This window comes from Helianthus annuus, chromosome 3 (genome assembly GCF_002127325.2).
Source record: "Helianthus annuus cultivar XRQ/B chromosome 3, HanXRQr2.0-SUNRISE, whole genome shotgun sequence".
Lineage (NCBI taxonomy): Eukaryota > Viridiplantae > Streptophyta > Magnoliopsida > Asterales > Asteraceae > Helianthus > Helianthus annuus.
The window spans coordinates 176,070,879-176,085,933 of NC_035435.2; the positions used below are offsets into that span (position 1 = coordinate 176,070,879).

A 15,055-nucleotide genomic window follows, 5' to 3' on the forward strand; every position below is an offset into this window, starting at 1 on the left:
TCCTTTTAATAGTAACAGGTGGGTATCTCTATGCGAAATGGGTCCGCATCGGTTTGATTTATTATGGTATCGACACTCACTATAATAACGGAAAGAGAAAACCTGAAAAGTAAAGTCATGATATGCCCAAGAAAGTACCGAAACGCGTTTTTACATCAACCGAAAATCATATAGCAAAATATCAGTACCACCTCCGATAATAACAGTATCGGTACCAATGTTCGGCCAAAATCGATTTAGTTTGTCACATTGCTTGTACGTTATAAAAAAAACTTTATTTTAAATACAACTCCGTATTTAGTAAAACTTATATCAACATGTTGACAAAAAAATTACGCATAATTGCATATTTGAACCTTTTTTTTAAATTAACAAATACAGATTACCAGAGAAAAATTAAATCAAATAATAAATAATTATTATTAAACAAAAGGAAAAACCACGTATAGTAATAATAAAATTTCATAAAAGTTGAGATGGTTGCTCAATGCCACATATAAGTTGAGTTGGCAAAAAAGAATTCAAAGACTCATCATTTACTACTATGTTGTATTGTTGTGCCAAGTTTAAAAGAAACAAAAATTTTAGTTACTAAAGTCACAAACTTTAAAAATCTCAGTGTTATATAAAATTTAATCAAATGACCATTGAATTATTATTTGGATGACCATACCATTTGGATAGTTAATTATGGTTGATCTTAAAAACAAATGAAAGGGAACCACATGATATATGAAAATACTAATTAAGGCAATGGTTTTGTTTGGAGGACAACTTTTATCTCCAAGTTATTAGGGTTTCCAACATTTGGTTGTATAAATTTAACCTCTCAACTTGGTGAAAGAATCGTGGAAAAATAATTGAGCTGCAAATTTCCTTTTTTTTTCTTTGATATTTGATTGTTGGTTCTGCCCAACTACATTTGGATTCCTTTCTTCATTTATAACTTGTTTTTTATATCAGAAAGGATAAAAATGGCGTTTGGTGGAACCATCGACAAATGCAATGCTTGCGATAAGACTGTTCATTTTGTTGATTTAATGACCGTTGACAATGTCATTTATCACAAAAAGTGCTTCAAATGCACCCATTGCAAAGGCACTCTTGTGGTGTGTTTCTCTTCTCTCTATATACCGTAATTGTCATCACACGTAGTTTGGGTATCGATTGTTTTTATGCATATAGGTGGGTTATTTAACACTACCGGTAGTTTTACCACTCAAATTGTTATTTGCAGACGAGGTGAAACGAAACATGTAAAAAATATTCGGTTAAAAAATTTAGTTCCATGTGTTAGATGAAAAGATTATATAAAATCTATATGAATATGTATTATGTTTTTTTTTTTGCAATGATGTTTAATTAGTTCTTTTGATTGACTTTTGAAGATGAGCAACTACTCCTCCATGGATGGCGTACTCTATTGCATGCCTCATTTCGAACAACTTTTCAAAGAAACTGGAAATTACAGCAAAAATTTTCGTACATGTAAGAAGATATGATTAGTATTTTTAGTGTATTAATTTCAATTACCAATATCGATCTAAGAGGTTTTTGTGACACTCACTCTTGCAGCAAAGCTAAATAGGGACAATTCAACGGTACGCTTATTATTTCTCATTATAATAATTACAATATGCCTAGTTTGTTCATAAAATAAAAGTAAAACAACCTTTTATTGACTGACTGACTAGCATGCATGCATGCAGGCACAGTTACCAAACAAATTCTCAAATTTCTTTTCGGGCACCCTGGACAAATGCCGAATTTGTGAAAAGACTGTCTATTTTATTGACAAGGTTCGTATGTATATTCCTCTACTACGTACTGCACCCACGTTATATTTCAGAAAAAAAGTCTGATTAAAAAAATTAATAGTGTGAGAAGTGTAGGAAATAATATGGTGTTGACATGTGTGTCAATTTAATTAATTAAAAAGGGCAATAATGTAATTTACTTCAAAGTTCAATTACTTGATAAAATAATCTTTGTAACCTCCAGTGAGTTATTTTATATTAGTGATATAATTTTATTTTTTTGCAAAGATTTACGAATTCAGTTTTATATACGAACTCAGAGATTTTATAAATCATTATCGTTTGATTCATAGAGATCAAAGGAAATCACAATTCCTATTTTTTTAATCATCGGTTCATATTTTTTATTAGGTATAAAACACCATACGAATTCCAAAAAATACCACAGCCTGAATCCAATACAGTCATAGTGTTTTAACATCTGGAATGATTTTGATTATTTTGAAAGTATAAAACACTATTCCGATTCTAAAAACACCACGACTTGATTCGTAATACAGTCATGATGTTTTAACATTTGAAATGATTGCATTGCACATTATGTCTGGTGTTTTACACCTGCAATTCCAGTAGATCTTCTTCATATCGTGTTTTAAACCTACATTCATGGTGTTTTACACCTACATTCCAGTATGTGTTCTTTGTATGGTGTTTTACACCTGCATTCATGGTGTTTTAAACCTGCATTCCAGTATGTGTTTTTCGTATGATGTTTTACACCTGCAGTCATGGTGTTTTATACCTGCATTCCAGTAGTTGTTCTTCGTATGATGTTTTACCCTGCATTCCAGTATATGTTCTTCGTATGGTGTTTTAAACCTGCATTCAAGTAGGCTTCATATCATGTTATACGTAATTTTTTTTCTCTATATAAATATAGTAATATGGTACTCATATTAAGGATAAAAAAGCTCGTTATTATGGTGTAATTTAAAAAAAAAACGTTAAGTATAAAAAGTTATTGACGTTCAAAAAAGATGGGTGTAACTTGCATGTGCATTAAAGTTAATGACATTTTTTTTTATTTAAACAATAGAATATAAAAAGATACTATTACCCCTAATCTAGCCAAATTAGTCAAAAAAATAAAAAATAAAACATAATTTACATTTTAAGCCCTTTTGATCTCAACCATTAACTACAAGATCTAAGGGTTTAAAACACTTCTTACACAGTGTATTTTTTATTAGGTATAAGTTACATAGTGTATTTTTTATTAGGTGTAAGTTACATTTCTCAGAAAACCACCCCTTTTTACACTAACCCGATAGTTAATTATCTAATACCACCAACCTGGTTTTGGAAATGACTACTAATAAATACTCTCAATATACACCTTAAGATGTACCTATAATATACACCTTAAGATGTACCTATGATAATGATAAATCAAAATGTGGCGAGTGAAAAGGGATACTTGGAACTAACAAGTGATTGAAAAATCAGATGACAATGGAAGGCGAATCATATCACAAGCAATGCTTTAGGTGTGTTCACGGAGGGTGTCCTTTAACACACTCATCGTATGCTGCCCTCAACGGAAATCTCTACTGCAGACACCATTTTGCTCAACTCTTCCTAGAAAAAGGCACATTGTCTCACGTTCTCAAGGCTGCTGCAGACCGTAAGAAAAACACAATACCCGATCACCAAGCTGAAGCTGAAAAGGTACCCCTACCCGAACAAGAAAGTGAGGTTGAGAAGGCACTCGAACCACAACAGGAAAATCAAGTTGAAAAGGTAGTTGAAACTGAAGTTGAAAGCAAACTAGATACTACAGAAGAAGTCGATGATGAACAAGAATCCGAGACAGTTTAAACATCACAAATCGTGTTTGTGTTACTGAAAAGTAATTTTATTTGTCTATACAACTGTTGTATGTCATTGTTGTTTGCTATCATGATTCTGGGATGAACAATAAAAATAAAATCCAATATTTCAAACTCTATATATGTATGCATATTTACTTATAAATCTTTTATAATTCAACTCACCCACAACTATATTTTGAATAATTGTTCCATAAAAATCAAATATTTATCTGCTAGAAGACATGGAGAGAATCACAGTATCAAATGTCATGTTAGATTGGTGAGCATTTGATGTAACCACACACACATACACTTCTTAATAAAAAATAGGGAAAATGTCACAGATATGTAATCAAGTTTGCCCATTGTTACATTCAAATCATTCAAACTTTTTTTTGTTTCTCTAAAATAAGTAAACTTTAGTGTTCAAATAACATGTAATTACCAAGTCATCAGGTTACCATTATAACATTCCTATTTTTATCATATAAGAATTTCAGGTTTAACCACTAATAACTAGTAACTAGTTTATTTTTAATATAAATATTCAACCCAAATAGTTTTTAACACCATTTTATATAGTTGGTTGAAATATTATATTAATTAACTGACCCTAATATGGGTAACCTTTCTAAATAAAATAAAAGTATATAAAAACTTATTTTATTAAGCAGGTAGAATACGAGTAAGTTGATTGTTACGAATATGAAATATTTAGACGGACCTAGTGACCGTATACTAATTAAATTATAAAAATATATTATATTTGAACCTACTCTGTTTTAAAGAAATTTGGTTCAAAATATAGATATAAATATTCTCATCCTAATAACATATTTATTATTTTCTAGAACGTCATATTTTAGAAGTTATACACGCCAAAAGAATAAAGTAGTTAAATTAATAATAATAATAATAAATAAAATAATAATAAAATATTTGAAAGTTGAACATTTCGTATGTTCTTTTAAATATAATAAATAATAAAATAATAATAATAACTAAACTGTAAAAAGCTAGTAAAGCTAGTGGACATATACATATCAAACAAATTTAATTCAAAACAAATGAGTAGATGTGTATGATGTATACGATGTGTACGTGTCCAATTCTAAATAAAATAATAATAATAACTAAAGGATAAGCATATGAATATAATATATATATATATATATTAAATAAATATGACATATGTCAGTTGGGTAAAGTAAAATAAATGACAAAGACAATAAAATAAAATAGTAAACTAAATTAATTTACAATAAATACGTAGGATGACAATACCTTTTTGAAAAGTTGCGTAGCCTTCACGCAATTTTACCAGTATAAATAGAAGGTAGTATTCAGTCTTTTACATGCCTTCTTTCCTTCTTTAGATCTCTCTCAAATTCTTTAAATATTCTTATTTTTCTTTTCTTTCTTTCTCTAATAATAATAAAGAGGCCATGCCCGTTTTAAGTATTTTAACTCCCGATCACCGCTAACCTTTCCGATTGATCTGAGCCTCATAACTTATGTCAGGGCTCTGCCCGACTAAGTTGTTGGGATTCTGTCTCGGGACTTCGGGACAAGGTTGAATTAGGGGTACTATACTTACCACGAGTGCAATATATATTTTTTAAAGCCCAAAAGTTATACCCAAAATTTATACCAGGAGATTTTCTAATTGAACCCTAAAGTTATAAAGTGGATCCATTCTCTTTTCTCACCATCTTATTTCCTTCTTTTTTGTGATTTACCCAAAACTATTATTTATTATTCTATTTTGTAAACAACTCTCATCAAAAGTCACACTTACTATTTTATTTACCCAATAGGAAACCCTAGCTGAGACACCCAAGTAATCCTGCACCACTCCTAAAATTTTCAGAATACCCAGAATCAGGATCAGGGCCCCTAAACTCAGGGGGGGTATTCCCTACTCGACGATTATCCACATATCTTGCTGTCAAATTCGAGAATATCAATTCCGTCGACTCAGCTGAACTCCAAACACACGTGGCAACCATATGAGATAAAGTGACCCCTCGCGCCACGCGACGCCCAAGGGGGTACCCCTCGCGTCACGCGAGGGGGTCAAATTTTGTGTATAAATAGGGGTGTTTGGGACTTGATTTCTGGAGTTGGAACGACGGAAAAATTCGTCTTACACTTCGAGTTATAGCCGTTTTACTACCAAACACACACAATCTCGAAACGCTGCTACGATACAGGGTATTAACTCGATCGCTGCTACGATTCAATGTCCGATCGATCTAAACTATCCGATGAATGTTTAAGTGCTGCTCAAATTGAGTTATCCTTTGTCATTAGTCGTGATTCCGACAGGATGTTTGAGTACCACCCGAACTCGGGGAATACTCTGTCATTCGTTGTGAATCCGATGGATGTTTAAATGATTGCACTTTGGCATTCGTCGTGAGGGTTTTAATCTCGTGAGTTATCGTAAATGCTGTATTAGTTAATTACCTAGTTTCGTGTGCATTATCGCTTAAATTAGATTATCAGGCTTACCAATAGGCTAAACTTCATCCCATACACTTACAATCAAAGTAGATACTAATTCTCAGAAGAATCTGAATCATGAAGCTTGTTAAATACTGCATGCTTATAATGTGAGTCATTCTCTTTTTATCAACTGTTTTACAAAACTCCAAGTTATTTTCAAAGTTATAATCACAGGGATTAAGTCTTTGTAATCACCAAGTTACAGCCGGTATATGGGGTTTTGTATACATTACTTGATAATCTTCACCATTGGACAACGAGTTAGCCAAGGGGTGATATGACCATAGTCACAGACACCATTGGACGAATGGGCCAATGGGTCGAGTGACAAGTACTGTGGGTAGTTGGTTGACATTGAAACATTGTAATCGCTCTTAATACTGTAAATTATAACAAATGTGTCGTTTTCAGTAAACTGAATGAACTCACTCAGTATTTCCCCGCTGACAAAACCTTTTTAAAACGCGTTTCAGGTAATAGATTGGAGTAAGGATTGGATCCGGCACTGAAGGACTTCAAGAAGTGGCTTATTTTATTAATTAAATTAAGAAATATCATTTTTTTTATTTAATCTACCTTTGTAAAACATGGGTTTATCCCATCTATTAAATAAATAAAATCCGGTGTTTCTAAACTCTGATATTTTTCCTAACTCACGATCCTGATGAAATTTCCGCTGCAATGTTTTCAAAAATAACCACCGGTACCACTTGGCTGCTCGCGGCGCCCGATTCCATCCAGGGTGGGGTCGGGGGTCGTGACAACCATTTTTATAAAACTATTTTTTTTATTTTTGCAATACAGAAATTAGGGTAGAATATAAACATAATAATAATAATAATAATATGAAATATAATGTTTATCTATATATGTTGTATGTCTCTTTTGAAAATAGACTTTACGTTTGACATTGAAGAATGAAGATACCCCCAAACAACCATTGCAACCCTCCATTTGCAATCAACTGCACCTCGATAAGCTTGCATCAACCATTCAACCGCCTCAATCATATATTCAGCATACTCAACTTACCGACAGAAGAAATCTAAGAAGGATTCATGATCAGTGGTGGAAGAACCGTCATTGGTGGCGGCAGAACACGGTTGTTGGTGAGAATAGTGAAGAGTAAACCGATTAAATTTTGAAGGCTTGAAAGTCTGGTGATTATGATGAATAAAATGTAAAGTCGGAAAATAATAAGTGATGAATAAAGGTTGGAAAAAAATTGTAGTGAAAAAGATGACGGGGTTAGTGGTATACGGTGATTAAAAATAAAAAAGAAAATAGTGAAACCTTACACATCATCTTGATAACCTAGTAACCTAATAATTACATAGCATTAAAACACCAAATTAAACCTCAATGACTTAGTAAGACAAAAAAAAAAAGTTTGAGTGACTTAATTGAAACATATAACAAACTTCGTTACATGTCTACAAAATTACCCCAAAAAAATAATAGTTAAATGGGCAGTAGAGTGTGAGGGAAGTTCAAAATCATTCCGTTAACAACAAGCTTCAGCGATCCATAAGTGTCAATTGACGACATTTGCATTGATGGTTCTCAACTAGATCATATTCATATGTGTAAATTGCATATGTCCCTTGTAAACTTCATTAATTGTATATTTATCCAACCTAAACTTAGAATTGCATATCTTCCTTCCCTTAGTGATAAAAGTGTCATATTTACTCAGCTCAAAACCAAAATTGCATATAACTCCTCAATTACGTTAAAGATAAGAAATTTATTTTATTAAAAGTAAAATGTATAATGTGTAATGTATAATGTAAGGACCTACAAAAATGTCCCAAAACACTTCGTAAGTGGAAACCCGGACCCCTAAAAACCTAAATCTCATGAAAAATCAAGAAAACTCAATTTTATTGATCTGTCGCGGCCGCGTAAGACTTAAGGAAAGTCTATGCGGGGCGCGACAGCTTAAAAATCTCTCCAGATAAGCTTTAGGCCACGTGGCAGACCTACGGGGACGGCAGCCCTAGCCGTAGCTAGGGTGGCCCTCGCGGGCCGCGTAGGAATCCCTTCGAGTTTACGCGGGCCGCGTAGAACTCAAAATTTTGCTATAAATTGGATGATGCATGGCCTTCACTGTCTATTCGAAAATTTTCTTAAAAAACGTAACATTCTGCTAAAAATCGAGTGTTTAAGTATCAAAGCTCTGCTACGATTACAGGGTAATAACTCGATCACTGCTACGATACAATGTCCGATCGATTGAAACCGATCCGATGGATGTTTAAGTGCTGCTTGAATTCGGGCTATACTTTATCATTCGTCGTGAGGGTTTTGATTTCGTGAATTTACCGTAAATGTTGTATTAAGTTACTAACCTAGTTTCGTTTGCATTATTTAACTAGGTTACCAGGCTTATTCAGTAGGCGAAATCTGTCCAACTAAACTTGCAATGTGAGTCATTATGTTTTTATCAAAAGTTACTTTGTAAACCCTAAATGTTTTCCAGTTATATCTTACAAGGATTAAGTCGTCGTTATCTTTAATTACTGGCAGTAAGTGGGGTATTGTGCACATTACTGCTGTTTTATCACTTTTAGGCATGGTTGTAAAAGTCCCGCCTAGGCTCCGAGTACTCCCCGAGTACTCGCTACAAGGTAGGCTGCCGAGGCACGAGTACTGGTCTCCCAGGCCAATTACTCCCCGAGTAATCTCCGCCTAAGCCGAGTACTTCCCGAGTACTCCCGAATCCGACTAGGGAGCGCCTAGCGACTTTCGCAACCATGCTTTTAGGTGAACGAACCTAAACAGTGATACACGTCACTTTTGGGTGAACGGACCCAATAGTGATATGACCACAGTCATAGATCCGGTCGAGTGACAACTGGACCAGTTAATTATAAAGATAGAAGCAATTGTAATCGCTCTTAATACTGTAAATTTATAACAATGTGTCGTTTTGTACAAATTAAGTGACTCGCCAGTATTTCCCCGCTGATAAAATCTTTTTAAACATGTTTCAGGTGAATTACTATAAACCAGGAAAAGTGTCGCGTAGCACTACCAGCTTGGATAAAGTGGCTCAGTAAATAAATAAACATGTTTTTGTTACCAAGGGGTTTCCTAGTGAAATTCCTTTATTGTAAATTACGGAGTTTGTCCCAAAACTTGAAATAAAATAATCGGGTTTCGAAAGGCGCCGGCTACCTTCTTACTGACAGCACAGCTACGTGCTGGCACTCAATTAGTAGCGCTGGCATGTCACTCGGCTCCTCGGCTGACTTCGGCTTCAGTTTAAACGATCCTGTTAAAATTTCCGCTGCCAAATGAAATATCAATACAACGGGTTTTCTGTCTCGCGGTGTTCGAACCAGGAAACTGGGTCGAGGGCCGTGACATATAATGACTATTTTACTCTTATTTTTTTGAAACTCTTAACACTCTCCAAATTTTCATATTTACCCATTTCTAACTAGCTTTTTTTGTCTTTTAAAATTTTGTCTTTTTTTTTGTTTTTAATGTTTCACTAATTACTTTTCATCATCTTTTTACGTTTTAATCGAGGTTTGTTTTTTTCTTTAACGGCAAATTTGGATCACTGACGGACCACTGGAGTATCACCCTGTAACAACTCTCACTAAAATTAAATACTTAGTATGTTAATTATCCAATAAGGAAATCCTAATTGAGACACCCAAGTGATTCTGCGCAATTTTCAGAACAATCGGAATCAGGATCAGGGCCCCTAAAACTCAGGGGGGGATAAACCCTGGTAGACATTTATCTTCAATATTTGCTGTAGAAAATGAAATTGATCGTACAGTTAACTCAGCAAGGCTAGTCAAGGACGTGGCTAACCTATAGTGATTTCGTGTCCTTTACGGACCGTAAGGGATAAATTCTTTACGGTCCGTAAGCCTGGCCAATTTTGTGTATAAATAGCAAACTTTGGGAATTGAAATTTGGCATTTGAACGACGAAGAAATTCGTTATACACACTGAGAAATCGTAGAAACAGTCCACAACACACACAAATCTCGAAGTGCTGCCGCAAAACAGGGTAATAACTCGATCGCTATTACGATTCAACGTCCGATCGATTGTAACTATCCAACGATTGTTTGAGTGCTGCTCAAATTAAGTTTATACTTTGTTATTCATCGTGATTTCGACTTGAATGTTTGAGTGCTGTCCGAACTCGGACTATACTCTGTCATTCGTTGTGAATCAACTGAATTGTTAAGTATTGCACTTTATTAATCGTTGTGAGGGTTTAATCTCGTGAATTGTCGTAACTGCTGTATTAGTTACTAACCCCGTTTGTGTGCATTGTTATTTAAATTAGGTTAATCAAGGATAATCAGTAAGCTTATACACTGCTCGTTAAAAATGCAATGTGAGTCATTCTCTTTTTATCAACTGTTTTACAAAACTCCAAGTTATTTTTAAAGTTATAATTACAGGGATTAAGTCTTTGTAATCACCAAATTACAGCCGGTATGTGGGGTTTTGTATACATTACTTGATAATCTTCACCATTGGGGCAGCCAATGGGTGATATGACCATAATCACAGACACCATTGGACAATTAGAGGGCCAATGGGTCGAGTGACAAAGTACCGTGGGTAGTTGGTTTGATAAACAGAAACATTGTAATCGCTCTTAATACTGTGAATTATAACAAATGTGTCATTTTCAGTAAAACTGAATGATTCACTCAGTATTTCCCCGCTGACAAAACCTTTTTTCAAACATGTTTCAGGTGATCTGTTGTGAGCAAAGAAAAGTGCCTTGAAGCACTACCAGCTTAGAGAAGTGGCTCAATATATATATAAATAAAGAAACATGTTTTGTAAAATAAAGATTTCCCAGTGAAATCATTTTATTATAAATTACTGGCTTTTACCCCTAATTTATGTAAACGGGCAGTTTTAATATTAAAAGATCCTGTATTAAAAGACTTCCGCTGTCGTCTAAATTAAATACCACGGGATTTCCTGCCTCGCGGCTCTGGACCTGGTCAAACCGGGGCCGAGGGCCGTGACAGGAAAAAGGTGGTATCAGAGCCACTGATTTAAGCTTACTACTGATTTTAGCCTATTAAAGTAATTGAGAAATACTTAGTAATTTCAATTGCCATTCTGTGAATATGTGTTTTATTAACTGATTAATTGTTAAGTTACAGTATGGGTAAACAAAGACTTTCTGCTATCTACCACAAATTAGATACTGCACCCACAGAAAAAGGAACCTCTTCCTCCAAATACCCAGCAAATCTGGAAGAAGGGATTTTTGTCCGTAAAGCATAATATGAGAATCCTCTTACCCCAGAGAAAAGAAATTCGATTATTAGGAAAAGCCAGAAACCCCAAGTCAAGAAAGTGAGGTTTAATCCGGAAATCCAGGAATTAGGCAATAGTCCACCTTGGGAAGACAAATTAGATGAAAAATGGGCAAATCTTTATATGCTAGCTACCGTAGCAGAGAATGCAAACCTCTAAACTACCAATAAGCCTGGTCTAGTAGAAAATTACTACTCCGTAAATAAATAAATCCTAGTGTGGTTTAAATTTTCCATTATCTTTTGTAAAATTAGTCTTTCAATATGCAATAAAACTAAATATTTTTTTAGATTTCCTTATAAGAGTTTAACTCAGCATTTTTATGCATTTTGCATATATGCTAAACAGCATGAGTGAGCTATCTGAAGCATTTCAGAATCTCAATCTATACCCAGTACCAATCGAAGTCTCTCACGATTTTACTGGTTATTTTGCTGATGTGGAGGAACCCCTGGAATTTCAAGCTCCACCTCCAGAAAAAGCAAAGCCTGAGAAAAGAAGAAGATATGTAGGATGGAGGAAAGTACGCAGGAGGAAGCCAGCCACTAGGAAACTTCTCAAAGTAGAATACCCTATAGACGAAGGAAAAGGAATCGAGACCGGAGAGAGTTCTAAACCAGCAGAGATAGAAACTAGAGAAAATTTTAAACAAAAGGGAATAGAAATAGGAGAGAGCTCTAAACCACCTGAAGAAATCACATTTCAAGACGAAATAGACCGTCTACTGGCAAATTGTGATGTCATTAGCCCTATCAACAACAATCTATACCCTTACTCGGCCGAAATCCAGCTTCCCGTAAATCTGGAACCAGCTATTCCAGACCCTCTAATCCACACTCGACCTTTAGGCGAAATGGTAGAATGGTGGACGAATGACTGGCAATTTCCAAACATAATTAATAGTCCTTATACCTCTCTCCCACAGTTTGATCCAGAACCTATCCCCAATCCTCCAATGAGCAACGAAAACTTATCCGAACTTCGTCAGTTCGGTGAAGAGCTGATAGGTACAGGGAATAGGATCCGGGAAATGGGGGAACAAATCTCCTGGAAGTACGACGAGAGGGAGCGTCGCTACTAAACTGCCAGTTGATCAAAGAATAGTGGCGTGGGAAGAATGTCTGTATAATAACAGTAGTAGTAAAATATAACTCTGTAAAATAGGAAATAAAACATTGTAAGATAAACAGTGTGTATGGATGCCTATATAATCTATAAAACAAAATAGAAGTCGAGAAAATAGACAATTTTGACTATATATATATGTGTTGTAAAATTTTATGTGCTTCTGTGTAATTTTTTTGTTATATCTAACTATCAATTATTGGATACTAATAATTCATACCAATACTAATTAACAGATGGAAAACGCGAATGAACCAGTTAATGAAGTAAACCAATCTGAGCAAAATCAAGAAAATCAATATATGACTAGGCAAGATATCGAAAATATAGTTGCTCAAGGGATAGCTAATGCTATTCCAGAAATTATGGTTGCTGCTCAGAAACCTGCTGAACCACAACAAATCATTCCTAGCAAACGTACTCCGGAAGATAACGACAGTAACAACATAAATGGAGGCGGCAATCATGACGATAATAATCCACGACAGGCCCCACTTCCTAAGAAAATGAAAGCTGCAACGCCTGATTGCACTTACAAAGAATTCCTTGCCTGTAAACCAGCAGAGTTTGCAGGTAATGAAGGGGCAACTGCAACACTGCGTTGGTTAGAAAAAACCGAAGCAGTAATTGCAATAAGTAAGTGTGCCGAAGAAGATCAGGTCATGTATGCTTCAAATTTGTTCAAAGAAGGGGTACTAGAGTGGTGGAACACAGTATTACAAGCAAAAGGAAGAAGGATGGCTTATGCTATGAACTGGGAAGAATTTAAGAATCTTGTAGAAAGAAAATTCTGTCCCGAATATGAAAAGGAACAAATGGCGAATAAGTTCCTAAGCCATCGTATGGTAGGCGTAGAGTGTCGCGGTTATATTTCGACATTCTTTGAATATGCTAGAGTGGTACCAACACTGGCTTCGGTACTCATTTCTCGCTATATTTAGGGACTAATTAGTGAAATCCGTAACATCGTTAAGGCTGCACGACCTCGTACTATTGACGATGCTGTGGAATTAGCTAATACCCTAACCAATGAACTGGTACGCACAAGAGATGAAAACAGGAAGAAGGAATTAGCTCAGAAAATTACCCAAGGATTTCGTACGGGTAGCCTATAAAAAAAAATTTGTTGTACTGCACATGTGCACTAATACGGAAAGCCTAAACCACTTAACCCACCCCCCACCGACACCCCCCTAAAACCTAAACCCCCCCACCCCCCAAAAACCTAAATTCACCCTCCCACCAAAAGCCTAACCCCCCCCCCAAAAAAAAAAAAAAAAAAAAAAACCTAAACGCCCCCACCCCCCCCCCCAAAAAAACCTAAAACTAAACCCTAAACATAAACCCGAAAAAACCTAAACCCCCACCCCACCCCACCCCCCCCCCCCCAAAAAAAAAAAAAAACCTAAAACCCCCCTCCCCCCACACCCAAAAACCTAATCCTAATCCTAATCCTAAACCTCCAAAAAAACTAACCCTAAAAGCTAAACTAGACTCAAAAAGCTAATTTTAAGCATGTAATGCAATTGTAGTAAATGTTATATTGCACATGTGCACTACTATAATAATAGTGTTGAAAACAAGACGACACCATAAATCTTTTTTTATGTCATAAAAAATATACTCGAATATACTTGAATGAAATATAAGAAAATTTGTGATCTTATGGTGCCATTTTTGTTTTAAAATGATAACGTATGGAGAAATGGGAAATGTTTGAAAAGTTACATATTTTTTTTCCAATTTTACCCCTCCTTCATTAAAAGTCATCCCTCCTTCATTATAAGTCTCCCTCCCCCTCCTTTTTAGTGGATTTTAGTTAGTTTTCTAGTTTTCTCATTTATATCTAGTTTTCTCATGATCCTCTCCCTATATATATATATATATATATATATATATATATATATATATATATATATATATATATATATATATATATATATAGGGTAGGGATATGGTAAAAAGTGTCCAAAGTGTAAGAAGTGTAAGAAGTGTTTTAAACCATTGGATCTTTGATCTAATGGTTGAGATCAAAAGGGTATTAAAATGTAAATTGTGTTTTAATTAGAAGGGGCTTTTGTAAAATTGAAGGGCAATAGTGTCTTTTCCATTCTTTCAAATATGGTAACCGTTTCAAACACAACCATCAAACTCCTAAAAATCAGCGAATTATATGTAACCGCCATCAATCTCCAAAAAAAAAATCAGCGAATTTCTTCATACTTTAAAACATTCCCAGATTTTTAAAACGTAATCGCAGATTCAAGTCATGGTGTTTTATCTGGAGACATTGTTGATGGCGTGGTGTTTTATCTGGAGACATTGTTCGTGGCGTAGTGTTTTATAAATACAAAACATTCCCAGATTTTAAAACACCAAGACTAGGATTCAAGTCATGGTGTTTTATCTGGAGACCTTGTTCATAGTGTGGTGTTTTAAAACATCTATGATTCAAGTCATGGTGTTTTATCATGAGAC

The 15,055-nt window shown here is 34.8% G+C and overlaps 1 protein-coding gene across 1 annotated transcript; it reads left to right on the forward strand.

Annotated features, from left to right (window-relative positions):
- The first annotated feature begins 843 nt into the window (after positions 1–843).
- Positions 844–3,763, forward strand: LOC110931062 (LIM domain-containing protein PLIM2c). The gene is made up of 5 exons (XM_022174457.2): positions 844–1,109; positions 1,389–1,488; positions 1,576–1,601; positions 1,710–1,799; positions 3,264–3,763. The coding sequence occupies exons 1-5, from the start codon at positions 975–977 to the stop codon at positions 3,633–3,635; spliced, it is 723 nt and encodes a 240-aa protein (XP_022030149.1). The 5' UTR covers positions 844–974; the 3' UTR covers positions 3,636–3,763.
- The last annotated feature ends 11,292 nt before the right edge of the window (positions 3,764–15,055 follow it).